Consider the following 22,395-nt stretch of genomic DNA (forward strand, 5'->3'; position numbering starts at 1 on the left):
TTTGTCCTCCTCCGTGTTTAATCACGATTTCACGCCTTTCAATTGATGCGGGTCGACCCATCCTGATAGCCACAAAAGTGAAATAATTTCTAATAGCATATTAAGCAGGCAAGACAAATCAAAAGTCAATTGAAGTTTTGTATTACTCTTAAATAACGGTTAATTGATACAAACGAAATAAGCTGTGACGACGATTTTGCAAGAGCTTTTGTTGTTGCTATATATTTTCTTCTTTGATAATATTTTTGAATTTTGTTTTTGTCCCGTTACACGAAGAAGTGAATAAAGAATAAAATGCAAAAAAATTTTTGTTGTAATATTGCATTTTTGTTGTTTATTTTTCAATGAGAAGTAAAAATATTGTCTCACACGAAATAAGCTGTGAGTCACTGTATATCTATACTATAAAGGTGAATGTCTGTACGTTGTCCGCGCACCACTACGAAACGACAACACCAAATGATGTAAAGATTTTTATACATTCATATTTTCACCCAATGAAGGTTATAGGCATGTTTTTATGATGGAACTCCCTTCCCACAGCCCTCAGGCCGCGCCACCACTCTCATTCGTCACTAAGAATATTTGCTTAAACTTATTCTGAAAAATCTTAGTTTTTCCTATTTCTCACTATTTACAGAACACTTTAGAGTTCATAATCCGCATAAGCTGTTCAACTATGACCCAAATGCAAAGTTCAAAAACGGTTTGAGATAGAAAATTAATAAAAATGATTTTGCTTGATATTTTTCTGATTGGTTGTTTTGGATGCCGGGTATTGTAATATTATGGTTATTAATAAAAAATTATTTTCTATGAAATTATTGTTGTAATTCTTTTATATACATATCCTAAATCCCTCAAAACTACTCCTCCGCGAGCGGGGCCGCGGGTTAAAGCTAGTAACCCGGGGGGAAACAATTTTCGAAAACCAGTTCAAACTTACAATTTTAATCAAAAACCGTGGAATTGTGATGAAAAGTTTATGAAATTTTTCTATTCTTATATAAAGGTTAGGTAGGTAAGATGGCAAGAGTACCCCAGGTACACTACAAGTAGCACTTACGTGCCGTTTTGATACCATAAAGTGGACCACTACCTGTGAAAGGATTAAGGTAGGAGATAAGCCCGTCTACAGCCATCCAGTGCTGTTTATGTAGCGGAGGAGAGAAAAGGGATCTAGGCTGGAGAATTTCATCAAGTCATCCCCAAAGGGGATGCTGAGGAATCTCAAACGCCTAGCCGCCAAGGCCGGACATCTGCAGAGAAAGTGCTCCACAGTCTCTTTCTCTGCAGGATCCCCACAGCTTCTGCAATGGGGGTTGTACGGAATTCCAAGCTTCTCCGCGTGAGTGCCGATCACCCAGTGGCCAGTGATATTATATTATCATATAATATATTTTTCTAACATAAAAAAAAAAAAAATAATGAGAAATAGTGGAAAAAAGTGAAAACGGGTGAAAATTTTGAGGTGATATTGATTTATCACGCGCTGTCGGCATCTATTCTGGATAAGTTGGAATAAACCACTTTACCATTTATTAAAAAATCGCGTTTTGGAATAATAAGACGAAAAACAAATGATTTTTTTCTGTTCTACAAGTAAGCATATGTATGAGTATGTAATACATTTTACATACATACATACATACTCCGATTATGATAAAAATTTGGCATGCAATGCAGATTTATTTACTTCAATGTATAAACTGTCCCTGACCTACATATTTTTTGGTCATACAAAGCGCGCCACGAAACTGACGAAAACCAAAAGAGATACGTACGTAGTATATGTATACTATAAGTACTCGTATGTACAATATGTATGCAAGTAGACATTTGAAAATGCAGACGATTTATGAAGTGAAATGAAAATATGTGTATGAATAATGCATTAAAGGCTACTATTATACTACACATTTTTGAATGGACGATACACACTTATTCTCTCTTTTACTGTGTTATTTCGTTAGTAAATATTTATATGGTATATGGGGATTTCCATCATTTAACTTGGACTTAGTCATATAAATGGTATTTCGAGTAATTTTTCGTTTTTACTATAATTCCAAAAAATTAAGGCATTTGCACGAAACGAAAACAGAAGTGGCTTTCGCGCCCAGCAGTTCAAACTGAGGTATCAGCGAACCAGCGACAATCTTTCAATGTGACTTTTTGAAGAATGTTGTGCATTAATGGCTCTGAAAGATGGCTTCGATATTACACACAATTTTTTTAGACTTTTTTAATTAAAATTTAATCACTGTCCCATGTAAAATTTTTTTCCACCATGAAACTTCTGTTCTTTTTTTTAGATAATTATATATTACTATACTTAGTAAAAATGTTTCTGAATCAACAGAAGTATGTAATGCGTTTATTTTCACATACGATGCCTGCCTTTTATATTTTACGCTTTTGCATCACTACGTTTGATGCGCTGTAATTCGATATTTTCGTCGAAAAATTTGGCATTTTTTAGTATAAACTTACATACAACGTTTCCATTTAGGAGTTTATTTGTTCTTTTTTTCAGTTCAATAGTTCATACCGCCAAAAAGATGAAAACTACACGTAAAAATAATAGTGTGATAGATTTGAAGTGGATTATATAGAGATCGTGGATTATTGGCGGCCAACGTAGCCTAATGCGTTGGTGCGTGACTACCATTGGGAATTCAGTGAGAACTTATGTTCAAACCTCGGTGAAACACCAAATTGAGCGGTCACCCCTCGGCAGGCAATGGCAAACCTCCGAGTGTACATATTTCTGCCGTTCGAAATCGGTTTGAAATTGTAGCTCCCTAGCACGCCACAAATAGGAGGAGGAGTTTGCCCAAACACCCAGAAAAGGTGTACGCGCCAATTCTGTATACATATACATACATATGTATATATATATCGCGACAGTAGTACATTGATCAACCTACCTCAACTTTTGGCGTTGAAACAACACATTTAGCCGCTGTAAAACGGTGGTTTAATGAGATCCAACGTGGCTGCCGATCCTTGCAGGATGAACTTCCCGAAGGCCGAAAGAAAAGCGACCATCGAAGCCGAATCATCACCATGACAATGCGAGCTCTCACGACTCACACAAGAGAGTTTTTAAACATTCAAAAGATAGATTTAATTAATAGGCCATCCATCTTACAACCCTTGTTTGGCACCTAACAATTTCTTTTTGTCCCCGAGCATCAACAATAAAATGCGTCTATGTTAACGTTTTTACTCGCATGAAAAAGCTGTTGAAGCCTTTAAAAAGCTTTGTTTTGGTGTTTTAACTTCTGGGTAGCAAAAGTGTTTTGAAAATTGGTTCAGGAGAATGTAGAAATGTATTGACTTCCAAGAAGAATATTTTGAAAAACAAAAATTAATCCATTTTCAACATTAATCCATACTTTCAAAGCTATTTGAAAAGTTGCTCTTGCAGAAAATAATGCCCTTTATTCAAGATAACAATATTATTCCTCAACACCAATTTGGATTTAGAGCAAAACATAGCACAACTGAGCAAGTTCATCGCATTGTGTCATTTATACGAAAGTCCTTTGAGAAAAATCAGTACTGCACTGCACTGTTCTTAGACGTAGCACAAGCATTCGATAAGGTATGGCACCGCGGCCTAATTCACAAAATTACTAGTTTACTGCCTACGAATGTACACCTCTTGCTGCAAAACTATATCACTAATAGAGAATTTGTTATAAAGCAAAAAGATTTTTTCTCTCGGCATTGTAGAATAGACGCTGGAGTTCCACAAGGCAGCATTCTGGGCCCTATTTTATATGTATTATACACATCTGATACGCCAACGACGAGGCTAACAATGACATCAACATTTGCCGATGATACTGCAATACTTTGCACTCACACAGACCCAAAAGTAGCAACGTCTATATTACAAAGGCATATACTTGAAACAGAAGTATGGCTTAAAAACTGGAGAATAAAGGTTAATGAAACCAAGTGCGTGCACATTACTTTTACTCTAAGAAAAGAAACTTGCCCTGCAGTTACAATAAATGGTCAGAATATACCACAGCAAAACGAAATAAAATATCTTGGAATTCACTTAGATAGAAGACTCATATGGCGGAATCATATTGAAAAGAAAGTGTCGAATATCAAGCTTAAAATGAAAAGCCTATATTGGATGCTTAATTCGAAATCAGCATTACCTCTAGAGTACAAAGTGCTACTATATAAAGCCATGCTAAAACCAATATGGACATATGGTATAGAAATGTGGGGAACGGCTACGCCCTCAAATATCGAAAAACTTCAGAGAGTGCAATCTAAAGCCTTGCGGATAATCACGGGAGCGCCATGGTATATAAAGAACGTTAACATTCACAGAGATATTTGCATACCTCGTGTAGCCGATGAAATAGTACGGTTGAGCAAAAAATACCTACAAAAGCTAGAACACCATCCCAATAAACTAGCGCGAAATCTACTTTTAGATGAAGGTCACACAAGATTGAAAAAAAGAGACATCTTCAAGTCTGCAGTATCTTAATGATCTCATCTCACGCGAGAGTCCGTCCACAACTTCCTCCAACCACATCTATCACATTCGAAACAAAAACAAAAAAACATCATTTTCACAATCGACATGAGAGACAACGGAAGCTCTAAGGGAGACTGGAAACTAGGCCTTTCCGGCTCCCAGCTACGAAGAATCGGAGACTGGAAACCCGTCCTTTTCAGCTCCCAACTATGAAGAATTGGAGATTCACAACCGATTTAATCATATATGTAAATATATGTTCATTTGAGCAAATAATTCGTTTCTTAGCACTGGCAGGGAAACATATTACTCTAGCATATAAGATTTGTAAACTTATTGTTAGTTTCTTATAAAAGAAAGATTCAATAAATAAAGAAAAATGGAAAAAAAAAAAAAATTTTCAACATTTTACTGTTTTCATTATTGGGCGCAAAATATATAAGGCAACCCTCGTAATAACAACAAACTTAACAAAACTGTGTTGTGGTAAATATAGTAAACAAAAATAAATTTAATTCAAAACCATATCAAGAATATTTCGAAATGGATTATCAATACGTACATTAAATTTGTTGTTTGCCTATAAAAGTATCCTCAAATAATGTAAATTTAATTAACTTTTAATATTTTGCCTGCAGTGGACCTTCTGGTGGAAATGCCCACTAGTGAATATATGCAAATATTTACAGCTGCATGCATTAATGACTTTTGGAAAATATGCAATTGCAATGAAAATATTTTCGTTTTTTTGTCTTTTATATCACACATTTTTCCACTCACCTGTCTTCCATGCGTGGCCGCCGTCCCAGCAATGCATATACGGCGCTCTGTTGACGCACCTCCTCCCAACACTCATAGTCGCCATGGCCGCTCACCTCACTCGTCATTTTCATGCGATTTGCTCTCTGACGGCCAAATGTCGTCTGCAAGCGTCCCAATATACCACGACTCCAGGCATCTACAGCTTGTAAGTAAATTAAGAAAATGAATAGAATCACACCGAAAAATATGACTTCGGGACGTAGCACATAAAGACGACATAGTTTCCATATGTAAGCTAAGGGCGAATTGATGGACGAAAAGCCCACAGCGAATTTTGATAGGATCTTCATGTGGGAAACGTAGGCTTGATAGAAAACTTTATCTTCCAACTCGTCATCCATAGGGCGAAAAAGAACTTTACAGGTTTATTGTAAGGAATTGATGTGCTTTTTGTTTTAGTTGTTGTTGTATGTTTGCGTAATGTAATATTTGAGGTGAACTGTTTGGATCAGCTTAATTTGTACCCGAATGCTTTGTTTACTTTTTATACTGATAGTAATCTCGATTGTTTTGACTAGTCGGAAACGAATATACTACAGAAATTTGCTTTGCCCTACAGCACTTTGCATAACAAATGACACGATGTTGACACTGGAGTTGCTTAGAGAATTAAAAATAGCTCAACCGTGTGAGTCGCGAAACTTTCAGACTACACGAGTGCCGGTGCTTGGCCAAAGTAGCAAAGCAAAGTCTAGCAGTTTATTTTTAACTCAGTGGTTTTTCATTAACGCTTTTTTATAGTAAATTATATGGTTTTCGGTGTATGACGCGAAACTGTGTTAAATTATTCACGTAGGTAAGAAATTGATATCTTACAAACACTTCACAATCAATTGCGGTTGTCCTTAATTGATATTTCTCAAATCAAATTCTAATTAATGATTTTAGAAGAGAGCAAAAGAATCTATTAATTCAATAGTAAAATTTATTTTCACTCGTAGATAACACTTTTTCGCGTATGTGTTTATTTTTAGGGTTCGCACTTCCCGTCACAAAAACCGTGACCATATAATCAATGCGAGTCACAAAGCACGTATTCGTTGGTTTTTCTACGCCACGCAAGAACATATGCTACTGTTCATCAAACTCTTTGGCAAAGTAAGACGCCGTTGGCCGATGGTTGCGGCCGCAATTGGGCCAGATGACCAAAGGGGTATAATAGTACAACAACACTACCGAAATTTTCTTAATGCTTTTGCTTTTCACGCCGTTCGCATTCACAGTATATTTAAATTTTTACAGTATACTGCTGTCGTTTTTCACCCAACAATTCGAGTATAAATTCTTGCTTCACAAAATCTGCTGCCGGTGTCAACGTTGTTGCGTGCCAAAAAATCACAAATATTCTTTTTTCCTGATGTTAGTTTTTGCTTTTGAATTTTTTTTTTATTGAAAATGCCGCACTACGTTCACAGCTTTTATTGATCAATTAAGACGATTAATGTAAGGGGAAGGTCACTTGTTCATATATCAACAGCGCAGAGCAGAAAATTGCCGCAACTTGCTAAATCTTCTTGAAAACTTCAAAAAGTGCATTGACGTTTTTATGTAAGCGACGTATTCGGTGTTAACGATCGTAATTTTTAGTATCGCTTCACAATTGACAAATTTTTGTATTTTTCACATATATTACAAATATAATTTGTATCGGTTTGCCCTCGGCAACAATTAATTCACTTGTTGACACTCACAGAATTTATCGACGACTGACAAAAATACGACTTCCCAATTCGCCCCACAATTGGCCCCAAAATTGCAGTGAAATTGGCACAACAACAACGCGAATGCTTGTGGAACGTTTGGGAATGAAAAACGACAGCGTTGCCAGAAACTCTTTAAATTTCATTTAATAACAGTTGCATTGCTAATTTTTTTAAATTCAGCAAACGAAAACTCTCAAGTAAAACTTGATTAGAGTGAAAAATATGAGTAAAGTTTTCTTTTTTATTTAAATGACTCTGTTCCCTCTTGTTTTAGCTAAAAACTGATTTTAGCATATCAATGATTGACAAGATTTTAAAAACTGACTCTAAGTTAGAATTTGCTTTTAAATAAGATATGTTTTACCATTGGACTATGAGAAACGAGTAAGTATTGTAGGAAGATTTTCTCAATAATATATTGCGCGCGGCCGCCATAGCCGAATGGGTTAGTGTAACTATCATGCGGAAGTGCATAGGTTCGAATCTTCGTGCATGAAGCACATAATGATAGAAAACCCACTTTTTATACCCTTGACTGGCAATGGCAGTGACATAAAACTGTAAGCCCCTCCGTTTGTGGAACAACATCAAACTGCACGTCACAAATAGTAGGAGGAGCTAGGCCAAAGCCCAAATAAAAGGTGTAAGCGCCAATTATATATATATTAGGCCGGGTCGATTTGTGGGGTGGCAAAAAAATCGCCCATTGCTCTGTGAAAATCATATTCTAGGGATCAAAATAAGAAACTTTGCCGAAGGAACGATACCTCTAAAACGAATTCTGATGTCCCCCAATTTGGAACTTATTTAGAAATTTCAGAAAATTAATAACATTCTATGAACATTTTAAGTTGGTTGTTGGAAATACCCTGTTCTTTACCACTAATTAAAGGTGAAGTATCGGAATAGGCGAACGACAGACGTAAATATATATGTTTATTTTACCAAAAATTTATAAATTTCCAGGCATGAAGCAAGAACTCTACACCATATTTTTTTCAGATTGAAAATATGTTACTTTATTAAAGAGCTTAACATTCATCGTCGCGAAAGAGACATTTTTTTTTTTCTAATATTTTATAACTAATTAATAAAACTAAATGTTTTTAATGTAGGTATTTCTTTATTGCTTATCCATTCTGGTTTGTCGTTAACTTCTGACGGCTGACCGTTATTGGAATTGATATTTTTTTTAATTTTAATATTACCACCCTAAACCAGGCTCTAACTAACTATCTCGTCTAAATACCTTTGATATTGCGGACAAAGAGGTTAGTCTGGCAACATACATATGTTTCTATGGAAGAGAAGGAACGCCACCGCGTGAAAAGAGACGAAAGAAACCTAAACAGGGGTCACATGTTGAAATGAATTACGGAAATTAATATAAATTATGGTAAAAAAGGAAAAAAAAAAATAAATAAAATAAAATAAAAGTTAATTCAGATATTAGAAAAAAATTAATAAATAAATTCAAATTACAATAAAGTAAAATTAAATAAAGTAAAAATAAACAAAATTAAATAAAGTAAAATTCGATAAAATGAATTGAAATAAAACCAAATACATTGAAGTAAAGTGAAATTTAAAACTAATTTTTCATGAACGAACTTTGTACGAATTTTGAAAACTTTTCAGGTTTTTATTTGTTTAAGCCTATGAACCAATAATTCTTACATACAATTTAGTACATAAACTATAATTTTAAGATTTTGTGTGATACTCATATTTTCTAACGTTTCAAGACAATAGTTTATTCTTTTTAGAAATAATCACTGATCAAATGCGTGTAAAAAAATGTAATCTCCACTTGTAAATAACCCCCTCAATTCAAGGTTACAATAAGAGGCATCAAACCTCCAATCATGTTATTATTTTTTCGTTTGCATTAGGGTGCTCATATTTAAAGTCAAATTTCGTACATACATCTAAAAATCCCTTTATAATATACAATAAAATAGCTCTCCCGTCTGTCGCGCGTTATAACATATATATATAATTGGCGCGTACACCCTTTTTGGGTGTTTGGCCGAGCTCCTCCTCCTGCTTGTGGTGTGCGTCTTGATGTTGTTCTACAAATGGAGGGACCTACAGTTTCAAGCCGACTCCGAACGGCAGATATTTTCATGACGAGCTTTTCAAGACAGAAATACACTCGGAGGTTTGCCATTGCCTGCCGAGGGCCGACCGCTATTAGAAAAATGTTTTTATTAATTTTGCTTTCACCGAAATTCTTTCTGTGAATTCCGAATGGTAATCACGCACCAACCCATTCGGCTACGGCGGCCTCCGCGTTGCTACCTTCAAATTTGGGAACTGTTTTTTTCTACTCGTCTTTATCGAGTTTAATTGTTTTCTTGTTGGTTCGAAAGATATCTGGCATGAGATGTGCTGCATGCAATTCTTTTCTACCCATTTGTGGTTGACTTGATACTCCCAAAAATCATACCTACGGTCAGATTTGATTCATGCTTACATAAGTGTGTAAATTTCGTATATTTCGCGCTTTAACAACAACATTTTTTGTATTTATCAACAGGTCTTATGCACTCCCGGATGGAATCTTTCAAAATTCCAAATACTTTTCCACGTTTTCGTTAATCCAAATTTCTTCAAGGACCGCGTTCAACTATGCTAAGACTTCGGAGTGCTCTTTCTTCACTGTGCCTTTAAATTGTGCCAAAGTCTCCTGACGGGTTTCTCTAAATCTTCCTATTTGACAAGTAATTCCAATTCCAAGTAAAAGGAAAAAAGACACTGATTCCATCAATTGATCAATTGGAGTCAGCTGCTCAACATCATAACATGAGAGGTGGCCCCAGACCATTCGACTACCATCTTGTCTAATATTATAATAGGTTATAAATCACTAGTTCTTCTCATAGTATATTGGTTCTTTAATTACTGGTGGATACCAAGAAGATTATATCTTTAACCGTCTGAGGAAATTTAATTTGTTTATTGAAATTAGTTGCAATTCAATTTTAGAATTTTTTGTCCTTCTGGACACTTTTTGGTGTATTTTCTTTATCAGAGGTGTTTTTTTGTGAGGAGATAAAGTTCTTAGACCAGCATGTAGAAGTATCCGGCGAACTGTTCTCATGAAGATGTCGATATCGGCGCCTTCTATGAACTCTTTCCGACTATCGTCAACAATTTTGAGTCTATTTTGCAAACCCATTAAAAACGAACAGTAATCCTTCTTCGAGCTAGCCTCTCTGACTGCGAAAGCTCACTTTTCACTTTACTCCTCGATTTGCACAAACACTTTTTACTAAGCTCAAACACTTGATAATTTCAAATTGTCGATAATTGTACTAAAATAATTGGATTACCCGCAAAGTAATCCTTTAAATGTAAACTTCCTACTTGTGCGGTAGCATTTTATGTCCGCAACTGTATGCACTTATACCACTTTCAAGTTCAGTTGGTAAGTCTGCGTAAGCTGAAGTTCATCAGCATCAGCCTTAGGTGTTAAGTTTATTGGAGCATGCAAATAGCATAGCAATTGCAGTTATTATATTTTACATGGTTTAAATGTATTTTTAGTGTAAATGCGGTGTACTTAGAGTGCACAAAGATCTTATACATATCGGATAACCGTTAAACAATAAAAAATTCAGATGATTGCTTGTATACAAATGTAGGTACCGATTAGAGATTCCGGTGTTTTTCAGTTCCCGTAAATCCCGTGATTAGTTTGTACTAATCTCGCGATCCTGAAAAACTTTAAATTTCGAATTGAAAGAAGTTAAAACTTGTCTTACAAAATTTGATTACAATAAAAGCTTTTCAATTTCCAATAAACTTGGTTTGAATTTCGTTATGTACCTGGATCTTTGGTGGTAGGGCTCGCGTGCATCTGCTACCCCTAAATTTGTTCGATAGCCAAAAAAATTAGTTATCTATATTTTTATGCTTTCTATTATATTTAATATAAAATCTACCCGCACAGCGAGCGCTTTGAAAATTACGCTTGAAGAATTAAACACACTTTTTCAAAAATTTTGGATAAAATGTTTAAATTGTTGCGCCATCCTAATGCTTACGTTTCCTCTACTCCACGTCAAAGGCAAAAACACCACCAACATTAGAATTCGTAGAAAAAACAGGATATCGTATTGGAAAATCGTCGAATGACTGAAAGAGATTTTAGAGATTTACAGATTTTTGACTGAAGTATTGGGTTTCGGAAAGCTGTGTGTGCACAATGGGTGCTACCTTCGCCAACAATGGAACAAAAACACATTCGAGTGCGACTTTCTCAGCAACATTTAGAACGTTTTCGAAAGGAATAAAGTGGATTTTGTGCGTCGATTCATCACTATGGATGAGTGTATCACCTGATCCTAAATCAAAACAAGAGCCTAAAGAGTCTAAAGAGTTCCTGTCCAGAAATCAGCCAAGAAGGTGTGAGCAACAGTTTTTTGGGATGTGAATTTAATTTTGTTTGTGGATTACTTGCAAACTGGTAGAACAAAAAATTATTTTTAATTTATAAATATAATATATTTTATTATGAATATTTTTATAACCCTTTAGACGAAATTGAAGACAAAAATTCGTGAAAAAGACCCAGTTTGCAAAAGAAAAAAATTATTTTTCATCAGGACAATGCACAGAGTCACAAGAGCATTTTGTCAATGGCTCAAAACCATGAACTAAAGTTCGAATTGTTACATTTGGTATTCACCACATTTGGCCCCTAGCGACTTCCATCTGTTTCCAGACCTAAAAAATGCATGCGTTGAAAGCGTTTTTCATCAAATGACGAGGTCATAACAGCTGTGGAAGCGTCTTTTGCTCTTCCTCTTCCAGATTCTTACTTCAGGGATGAAATTCATAAATTGGAATAAGTGTTTGATTTTTAGGGAAACTTTACTGAATAATAAAGTGTATTTGAAACCATAAAATTGTGTTTTTCTTATCGAACCGCAAACCTTATTTAACATACTAGGTTGCCTGAACATACATACATACCTTAATGCAAATTCTTATAGGAATACGCTTTTTTTAATAGCTGGATATATCCTCTTTCGCTTGATATCCTTTCTAACATCATAAAGTAGATATAAGTATTTAAAAAATCGTTTTAAATAATTAGTTTTTTAAACTTTAAAAATTAAGGGGTTAGGTGGGTTTGAAAATTTCAAAAAATCGAATTTTGTTTTTTTGTCTCATTAAATAGTACAGTATGTTTAAAATACTCTCCTAAAATTTTAAGTCAATCCGAGTAAAATTCTAAGAGATAGACCCTTCAGAAGTTCCGCCCATTAGGCCACGTCAGTTGAGCGCTTCGCTCGTATACGTGTTTATCTCAAAACTCCATTTTTTAAGTCGGTGGACACGATATCTCGAAAAGTTGTAAAGCGATTTAGTTCAAATTTTATACAAATCTTTGAAATAACATTATCTAGTTATTGAACGAAGGATTTTTTTTTTGTTAATTACAACAATTTTTTTTTAGCCAATGTATGTCGAAAATTTCACTAAAAAATGTGTTTTTTGGTTCAAAGCCTGTCATTAATTCAAATTTTGATTTTTTTTCCTTCGTACAACAACGAGATTTATCCATATACTAACGAAATCCGTTTGGTTTTCTGATTTTAGATGAACCAATAATGAGCTATGCTGTCCACGGCAAGAGCATTTTTTTTTGAGACGTCAAGGAAGATGAGATACCAACGGCTGAGTTTTCGAAATTTTTAAATAAAAATTTCACAAAATACTGTTTATATATGTATCTTAGATACAGTGAATTGCTTAAATAAAATACACAAAAACTACAAAAACTGAAAAAAGTTGATTTTTGTGTTGCATGACTTTATATTACAAAAATGGCAATTAATTCAAGAGGCGACATTTATTATGCTAAATACAGCACAATCCCGCCAGAGTGAAATAATTCGTGCAATACCTGTAGAAACAAATTAGGAATTTAAAGACCCTTGAAAGGCCTTTTCATTCGTAAAATAAGCACATTTTATTTTTATAATTTAAATTTAATCAACTTTTCCCAAAAAAAGTTTTTAATATACATAGATTTGTGTCTTTCTGCTTTGAAATACTCTCTGAAAAATTTATTTATTTATCAAGAGAATTCTCTTTTTGCTCGGTCCACTCGATAGTTTTGTCAAAAGTTGTGACAGATTTTGACAACAATAAGTTTTTTATTAAGGTTTATTATTATTAAGGCTTATTCACTCTTCTAACCCACCTTAGCTGAATGGATCGGTGAGTGACTACCATTCGGAAGAGCATAGGTTCGAATCTCCGTGCATGAAACAGCAAAAGTTTAGAAAAAGTCGCCCCTCGGCAGGCAATGGTGAACCTTCGAGTGTATTTCTGCCATGGAAAAGCTCCTCATAAAGAATCATTTACCGTTCGGCGTCGGCTTAAAACTGTAGGTCCCTTCATTTGTGGAACAACATAAAAATGCACGACACAAATAGGAGCACGGGGTTGACCAAACACCTAACAGAAGTGTATGCGCCAATTATTTATTTATTTTTTAATTTTTACCCTGTGTTTACGTGTTCACTCCACAGAGTACGCAATGAAGGAAATTTGATGTTAACTCGATCAAGCAGTTCAGTTAGCCGGCGATCATTCAATTCCGATTGCACTGCATTTAAAGAGGTTTTGCTTGCCATTCTAAAGACAAGTTCATTGGTCCTGAATTTCTATTTTTTCTTTTCATTTTTTTTATTTAGAATATTTAATTTTTTCAATTTTATTTCAATATTATCTTTATAAATCACATCTAGAATGCGATTTTATGCAGCCGATTAAAAACCATCATTGAATGTGGAACATTGTAAAAGGGGTAAAGTCCTCGTACTTTCTGTAGACCTTTTCTTGACGTGCACTGTGCATTCTTATTTTTTTTTAGCGTGGTACATATGTATGTACGTATGTTCATCTGTATGCCGCAATATACGCCTATTGCAAGGTGTTTGACCGTGAAAAGTACTGAAGGTACAAAAACATAAATTCGAATCATGTGCACATACATACATATGTATGCCTGCATTATGCAATGTTTTTCGTGGCGCTGTAGTAGGCATGCAGACGGTGTGTGAACAGAATGTATGTACTATAAGTATATATGTATGTAAATACTATATATATTTACATGGTGTACTATGCTCTGCTTAAAATACTATTACATACTTTCTATTTTGCAATATGTTTTAATTTTTTTTAACTTTTTCAAATATTTTTACACCTTTATAGATATGTTTTTAATCATTCGAAAATTAACTAAAACATTATTTAACAAAAACAAGAGTAAGTGCGTATTAATCTCCTATATACTTTTCATTTACATAAGAGATTCATAAATATAAGTACGAATGCCACTTTCGAAAGGTAGAAAATCACTCGAAGGGTGAAAAGCCTTAATTTAAAAAAATGTCCATTGCTTTGTTATATTTTATTAAACATACATACACGCATACGTATACACATACACTGTGCTCAAAAAGTGAGGAGAAATTTTAAATTTAAAATATGCTGGCTTATTACTACGTGCAATATTTTTTTCAAGTTAGTAATCCTGCCATTGATATCTGTGTCAAGTTAATTGCCAACATTCATATTCGTTGAAAAGTAGCGCGCGTGCTTTGTGAAGAATAAAAAGTGAATTTAGCAATGACGTTGTTGTTTTGTCTGATTCCGTGCGTTGAACAAATAAGTTGCATGACATTTTTTTTACCGAATTTTTTTATAGAATTTCTTCTGCAGAAACATTGCGAGTGCAGCAAAAGCCCTACTGTGACAAGGGAAAAAACAGGCTTATTTTCCGGATTTTATTTCTAACAAAATATTGCTCGTACATAAAATCTATTTAAACTCTTATCTTTATTATATATTTAAGTTTTTGAAAAAAAAATTTTAAGTCAAAATATTCAAAATGGCCGCTGTGGCACTTCTGCAAGCGCAGGTCCGCTTTTCTTAGGTGCCTAAACGGTGTACATGAAATCTTACGTTTCGGTGATCTAAAACAAAAAAACAAAATATTGTTATCATATTCATAGTATTGACTCTCGTCTGACGTAGGATTATGTCGATAAAAAATTTTGGCGTTGAAAAAAAATTCTTGAAATTTTTTTCTTTTTTTTGCCTAAAATTGATGTTACTATTGTTTATAACAATTTAACAAATAACGATATCAAAAAAATCCTATGTCAGACGAGAGACACTATTACAGAGAATATATAATTAAATTTTTAAGCTGATTCATTTATCAGAACTCGAGATATCGTGTACACCGTATACAAAAACTTAGTTTCGAGAAAAATGCGTTTAAAGTTTCAGGTGCCGCAGGTACGCGCTTTGGAGCGCTTCGGGAAAAGGTCCAAATTTCAACGAAGAAAAATTTAGCCAGCTGTAACACATATTGTACCTTATTTAAAAGGGTTCAAAGTATTTTTTAAGCTAATAAAAAAAAAATCGATTTTTTGAAAAATTCACAGTAGACTTCCCCCTTAAGTTTAAAAATATTTATGTTTATATTTATAAATGATCTACAAGTCATTCATACGATGTAGAAAATGTGGGAGATCAAACTCGTCCTACATGATTATGAAAACATAAACAACACGAACAACATGTCAAGGCAATAAAAGAATTGATGCTCACAAATCCTACATTGATAACACGAGTCTTCCGAGGAAAATTTTATAATCGGTTCTTCCGAGGAAAATTTTACAATGACTCCGACGTTTTTCTAACGATTGGAAGCAATCTTGGTGATACTCCGAAGTTAACCCTTCCAATATCGCGGTATAAGCTTACTTGAGCTTTGGTGCGACTTCATCTTGGAGGATAAGAAAATTTGCGCAGGGTAATCTCGGGGCTCAAGAGTGGATTAAAATTGTTTTGCTTTGCCAAAACCTTTGCATAATGAACGAGGAATGGATCGGTGCGTTGCCGTGGTGTAAGATCCAGTCATTCTCAGCAAGTTCGGGCAGCACCGATGCCTATATATAACCGTCTAGCTATTGTATGATTGGCATGGACATATTCATCAATTATGCCGCGTATATATAAAAAAACGATTAACATAGCCTTCAGCCGCAACTTCGGGCCGCTTGGCCACTTCCTACCCTTTTTCACTCTCTGTTGACTTTGCGTACAGGTTTTGGTGTCAAATATTTAGTCTAGTGGATATTTCCCAGGTCTTTTCGTTAGAGTTCACTAAAAATAGGATTACATCACGTTGCTCGTCACGTCAGAAACTCATTTGAACGGCGCTAGTAAATAAGTTAATTCCATGCACCAAATTTGCTACCGACTTTAAGATTTTTAGTTTAAATTTTCAATTCAATCGTAATGCCTCCTACAAAGTTATTAATAGTGTAAGCTTTATTTTGAGTATAGGTTGATGTCTCCAACACTTCAAGGTTTGAGAAATAGTGGACGGTATTTACTGCCCATTTATTGGTAATAGCATATTTAAAAAAAAATTGAATTTCAGTTCCTGTAGTAAAATTTATTATAATTAGAGGACGATCGAACATCGATTTTAAGACCGAATCGAACATTTTCAAGGGGCCAAATAATAAACCAGCAATGGTTCTTTAAAAATCCTAAGCACTATAAAGATCGAATTAATGGGTCGTTCGCCTCAGATCCCTGATTTGGTATGTAATGATTTATTTTTGTTCCCGAACATCAATACCTGAAAAAGCTGTTAACGCCTTTAAACAGCTCGTTTTGGAGGTATCAGACTTCTTAGTGGCAAAAGTGTTTTGGAAATTGGTTCAAGCGAATGCAAAAGTGTATTGACTTCTAAGGAGAATATTTTGAAAAACAATAAAGCTATTTTGATTTTTACTGTACTGTATTTTCATTATTGGCCGCAACCCTCGTAGAGCTTACATACATCACCGAATGGTGATGTGATATTTTAAAGCAATTTTTTCCAACAAAGTATGTGTGTATGTATGTTTTTGAATGCTGGTATCAAGTATTCCGAAAATGCCACAAAAACTTAAAATTTGCTTGGCCAAAACTCGTTCTTTTTTGTCGAAGTCGAACCGAAACCTAACAGAACTTTTGTGGCCGAATCCGATTGTCATTCTCTCACTATAATCAAGCAAACACAACTACGGAGAAATTGGAAAAAAATACTGTTGTTCAGAAAAATGTAAAAAGTTCGAGATAGGATGACAAATAGAAAGTCCAAAATTCTATAGAAATGGTATCGAAACATTTTATACGGCCAGCGAATTTCATGCGCGATATTTAAAGAAATTTTCAAAGCGCTTTTTTTTCAAATTTTTAAGATTACAACAAAAATATGTGCTTTTGCCTTTGTTGTTAATTTAGGGACTTTCTTAATTGAAAAATCCTTACCTGAATTCAGTGCAATGGGACGTTTCAAGGAGTGCCGCATATGAATTTCCATTCTACTTATTGTTGTTGTTGTTACTGGCTGTGGACTGCTTAGTCTCTGGACATGAGCACGGGTATAATATTTTCTTAAATCCATTGTAAGAACGAAAATTAATATTTACTATCTATTTATTTACTTGCACGAGTATGTGCCTATATTTTCTGTATAGGTAAGTACTACTTGTTTTGATTTTTGTAAATTTTTTAGTACTTTGCTTTTTAATTTTTGCAGCTTTAGTGCGCCAATTAAAATTTATTAATTATTAATTTTTTATCATTTTTGGAATAGCTTTCAATATCGATAGTTTGGTTTTTAACTTATCACTTTTTAATTCTAAGGCTAAGTGATTTTTAATACTTTCTTTGTGCTTATTTTTTTCATTTCATTAAACTCCTTTTATAGATTTTTTTCGAATTTTTTTAGTACTTTATCCTTTTTTGTTTTACTTTTTTAACTCAACACTTTTTAAAATAATTGCTGGATTGAAAAAATCCTATGGCATTTTTGGTTTTTTATTTTTACTTTATTTCTTCAGTACTAACTTTTTGTTTTTGTTTTTATATTTATAGTTTAGCTTTTAACTTAACAATTTTTAATAACCCATGATAATTGGTTTTTTTAACCGATTGGATAATTGTTTAGTAATTTTTTTTAATGAGTAAATTAGGTTTTTACCTTACACTATCTAATTCCAAAGCAACCAATTTTGGAATCTTTGCATGATTTTTTTTTTTTTACTTTTTAATACTTTATTTTTTGTGTTTTTACTATTTTAATTTGACATTGTTAAAATAACTGCTCAATTGATTAATTTTTTAGTGCTTTTATTTGTTGTTTTTACTATGTCTCATTTATTTTTTAGTAACTTAATCTTTGTTTTTGTTTTTTCATTGATGATAACTAAACCCTTTTTAATGCCGGGGCTAATTAATTTTTTTACTCTCTTTTTTTATTTACATTACTCAGATGAATTTGCTAGTGAAATTCTTAAATTATTTTTTCATAATTTATTTATTCATATTCATTTTATTTTCGTTGCCTTCATTTGTTAATTTTTTAGTACTTCATTTCTTTTTTTGAATTGAGCTATATGGGTCTCTTTAAAATAAAATTACAGTCAATTACACATTCACAGTCTCCTAATTTTTAATTTTTATTTCGGCTTTAACACCCCAGCTTTCACTTCTTACTTTAGACCCAATATTTTTTCGCTAAATTGTTACATATTTACACCACATTTACACCACACTGATTATTGTGCAAGCTACTACCGCTCCGATATAATATAATAAAAAATATTAGAGGCACAATTATACATACATACAAATGTATACACGAGTATCTTAGTTAATCAGTCGAGGTTTAATGCGACGACACTAAACAAACAACTTTTAACTAAAAAAAAAAACAAAAAAAAAAAAAACAATATAGCTGCAGGTAAATTAAAGATACGCGAAAATTCTGTTTATTGAACTTATTATTGTTGTCCCCAACGGCAAACTAAACTCATTATTCCATTGCATATGCAAGAGAGTACTCTTCCTTGTCACCACCAACAGCAGCAGCAGAACAATCGTCGCCGCCGCCGCCGCCGCTGCCGTTGCTATTGCACTGTTGTTGCTGTGTTTATATTGCAGCAACGCGACTTATGGATTGTTTTTACAACGTCGTTGGCGTTATTATTATTGCTCTTAGGCACTTTTATTGCTTTCCTCTTCGCTTGCACTTTACCGAAAAACTTGTGCACTTAACAAATGTTTAAGGAAGCAGCAGAACAGTTGCTACTGCCTATATTCAGCATATGTATAATAAATATAATGAAAGGAAAGAAACAAAAAGAAAGAAACCAAAATCATTAAATAACTCGTGCTATACCCAAACGCTGCCAACGGCTATCTGAGCGTAGATAAATTTTGCCGATTGAGGCGGAAAAGCGGAAAACACCGCACATGTATGCCTACTAAATGTGTAGCTACCCACCTTGTCGGAATTGTGTAGTCTAATTGTATATAATATAACCTTGATCTGTACTTAAACTGAGCAAATAGCTTCATTGAAGGCATGAATAATGTGGCCAATTGTACTTCTTTTAGGAGTGCATTATTTTATCTCGGTTTGGGTTGCTGCACTTCGTAGTTCGCACTATAGCCAAGTATATTTTTAAAATTTTAAACTGTTTTTTAAGTTAAGTTATCTTTAACTGATTTAAAAAATTTGAAACTACCCTAGTCATCTCAGTTAAAAAATGTGCTTAAAGATCAACAGTTAGCTTGTATTTTCTTTAGGAAGTCAAGTTTGGGCAGTTGAAAAAACTCGTTTTGAAGTCGAGACATTAAAATGTTTAATGGCTGTGAACTTTAATTTAGATCTTAAACGCATCTACGCTTTTAATTTTTTAAAAACACAATCTACCCGTTTGCTATAAATTAGCAGCCTGGAAAATATTATATGATAGCGTAGTGATAGTAATGAGGAATTGTTGAAAATAATACAATACCGTTGATGAGGAAAAGTTTAATTTTTAATCAATAAAATTGATTTGTTAAATTGATAAACTCTGAATGGGTTTTATATAATTTGCTTTTACAATTTTCTTAATATATTACTCTTAAACTATTTTTGTTCGCAGCTCTGTGGGAAATTCTTTAAGAAAATGGCGACCGCTTTTGCAAAGATTTTTACTTCTACTACTTTTATTCACTTAATTGGGGACTTATAAATTCAATTCATTTTCTAAGATTAGCACCAGTTTTCGAGGACACCTAAAAATTTCTTTGGGATCCGCTGAGAGCTCATTTAGACAAACTCTTACGAGTACATCATTTCTCAACATCCCGTTATACTTGTATATTTATTTATCAGCGAATATGTTGCAGTGGTGCAGTGAAGAATTAAGAAAACTGTCAAAATCAGCTGATCGAAAACGAAAATCAATCTGTAAAATTGTATGCAACTTCCAACTTCAACTAACCTCTAACATTACAGCTCACTTTGTCATGTCACATTATCGTTTTCTATTAGTAAAGCTCACTTTATTGGTTAAATGGAAAAACGATCCTTAATTCGCTTTCATTTATCAACGACGTACACATAACAGACTGTCATGGAAACGAAAATATGTTTAAAGAGCAGATACAACCAGAAGGTGTTATATCAAATACATACTTTCAGAGTTGGAACATTTGAACGCAAAGCATGTGCATTATATCCCGAGTATGTAGAGCCTTTTCTGTTAGAGAATTTACAGTTGCACGACTATACTCACTTAACTCCGATTCTCACTCTTTAATCAGAGCAAACCTTATGGAGCTTCGTATTGTGACAGAAAGAGAGCGAGGTTTGGTGAGACCGAATACCTCGGTTTATGGGTAAACAAGCGCCTAGATGTGTTCACGTAAAAACTAGAAAAAACTATGCACCCACAGCTAGTCACTGGTGTGATTTTTGGGCTAGAGGAGTCATCGCGTTTCTTCGAAAAGGATGCGGATAACGCTGTTACGTTGGTCAACGAACGTTATCGTGGTTTGATAATAAACGTTTCATGGTCTGTATTAGATGTCACGGATTTGGACAATATGTGGTTTCAGCATGACGATGCCACTTCCCACTCAGCGCGTGAAACAATGACTGTATTTCAAACGAAGATCTCGGGACGCATTATCAGACGAAACAACGAGATCAAATGACCGACGAGAATTTAACTCGATTGGACTTCTTTTTCTGGGACTACGTGAAAAGTGTGGTCTGTGCTAATAAGCCGGAAAGATGCCGAAAAATCATAGACAAATTTCATATGCGCGTCTAGTGTTGCCAGAGAAGTCAGATATTGCGTGTCATACAAAGTGTCTTATACTAAAAAAACATTTGGACAAATTTTTATAAAAAAATTTCGGTCTTATTGAATAAATCTGTACTTAGCAAGGGTGTTATTTTAGTTTGAATTTCAGTTATCGTTCAGAGTCTCTGCAAGAAATAGTCTCTCATTAGTCTAATTTTTTTCATTTTCATACCGACAAAGCTCTACAATGCGTACACTAGATGTAAGGGGAGAGGCTAGGTCTGTTCCTGTTAAAATTATCCAGTAACTGCCAGTAAGTTAATTTCCGAGAATTCTCTCTCAAAGAGCAAAATATCAAAAAAAGTACGTGAACGCAAAACCAGTAACAATTTGCAAGTTTGACGAACAGCTCATTAAATTGTTGGCAGGAAAAATCACAAAAATTGAAAAAATTTTCACTTGAGTTACCTCTTATTAAATTAAAAAAAAAAAGAATAAAGCAAATGAAATGCAAAATAACGAATGTCGGAACTACATGCTTTCATTCTGTCCACAATAATTTCTTCCATTTCATCATCGCTGTCAGATGGAGAACATTCCATTAGCAATTGCAATTCGCAAATTTTAATTCGTGTTTATTTTTACTTTGCGATCAGCTGTTCCTTTCTCACTTTCCCCTACTTTTCAAGTCCCTGCTAGGCAGTCTTTTTGTTGCCACTGATATGCTTGGGACCAGCAAATATGTTATCTTACAAATGAAGGTCTCTACAATTTTATGTTGCTTCTGAGCGGCAGCTATTTCTTATGTCTCAAAATAAAAGCTTGCATTTGCGAACTTCCTAATACTAGGTTAGTGACGGAGAATTGGTCCTATTTTGCTTGTCAGAAATCCAAATGGTTATTTTAGACTTAAGATGGGCATAAAAGGCATAAAAGTATATGGAAAATATATGGTAATTAATTTCAAGTGGACACCATTTCCTGCAGGGTTAATACTCTTATGCATACATGTCAGTATGTGCATGCACTTATAGGCTCAATTTCTCAAGGTGTGCAAATGTAAATTCCTCTACTGCGGGCGTCACCGCCAATATTGCTGCTACTGTATGTTTAGCCGGGTTGTTGGTTTGCTGCCGCAGCACTGTGGCAATGTTCCACTGTCAGTGTCAGTAGCAAG

General features: G+C 34.1%; 1 protein-coding gene across 2 annotated transcripts in view; it reads right to left on the reverse strand.

Annotated features, from left to right (window-relative positions):
- LOC129247221 (protein phosphatase 1L) overlaps positions 1 to 17,707 on the reverse strand; it is a 71,723-nt gene extending 54,016 nt beyond the window's left edge. The window contains exons 1-2 of one of the 2 annotated variants that reach the window (XM_054886252.1): positions 17,401 to 17,707; positions 5,294 to 5,477 (exon numbers count right to left, since the gene is read on the reverse strand). In XM_054886252.1, the coding sequence (XP_054742227.1) occupies positions 5,294 to 5,477; positions 17,401 to 17,536 (320 nt within the window). In that variant the 5' untranslated portion in view covers positions 17,537 to 17,707. Of the gene's footprint in view, positions 1 to 5,293; positions 7,107 to 17,400 lie in introns of those variants that run through there. The other variant, XM_054886251.1, reaches the window with a different exon arrangement.
- Positions 17,708 to 22,395: the final 4,688 nt, after the last annotated feature.

This window comes from Anastrepha obliqua, chromosome 5 (genome assembly GCF_027943255.1).
Source record: "Anastrepha obliqua isolate idAnaObli1 chromosome 5, idAnaObli1_1.0, whole genome shotgun sequence".
Classification (NCBI taxonomy): Eukaryota; Metazoa; Arthropoda; class Insecta; order Diptera; family Tephritidae; genus Anastrepha; species Anastrepha obliqua.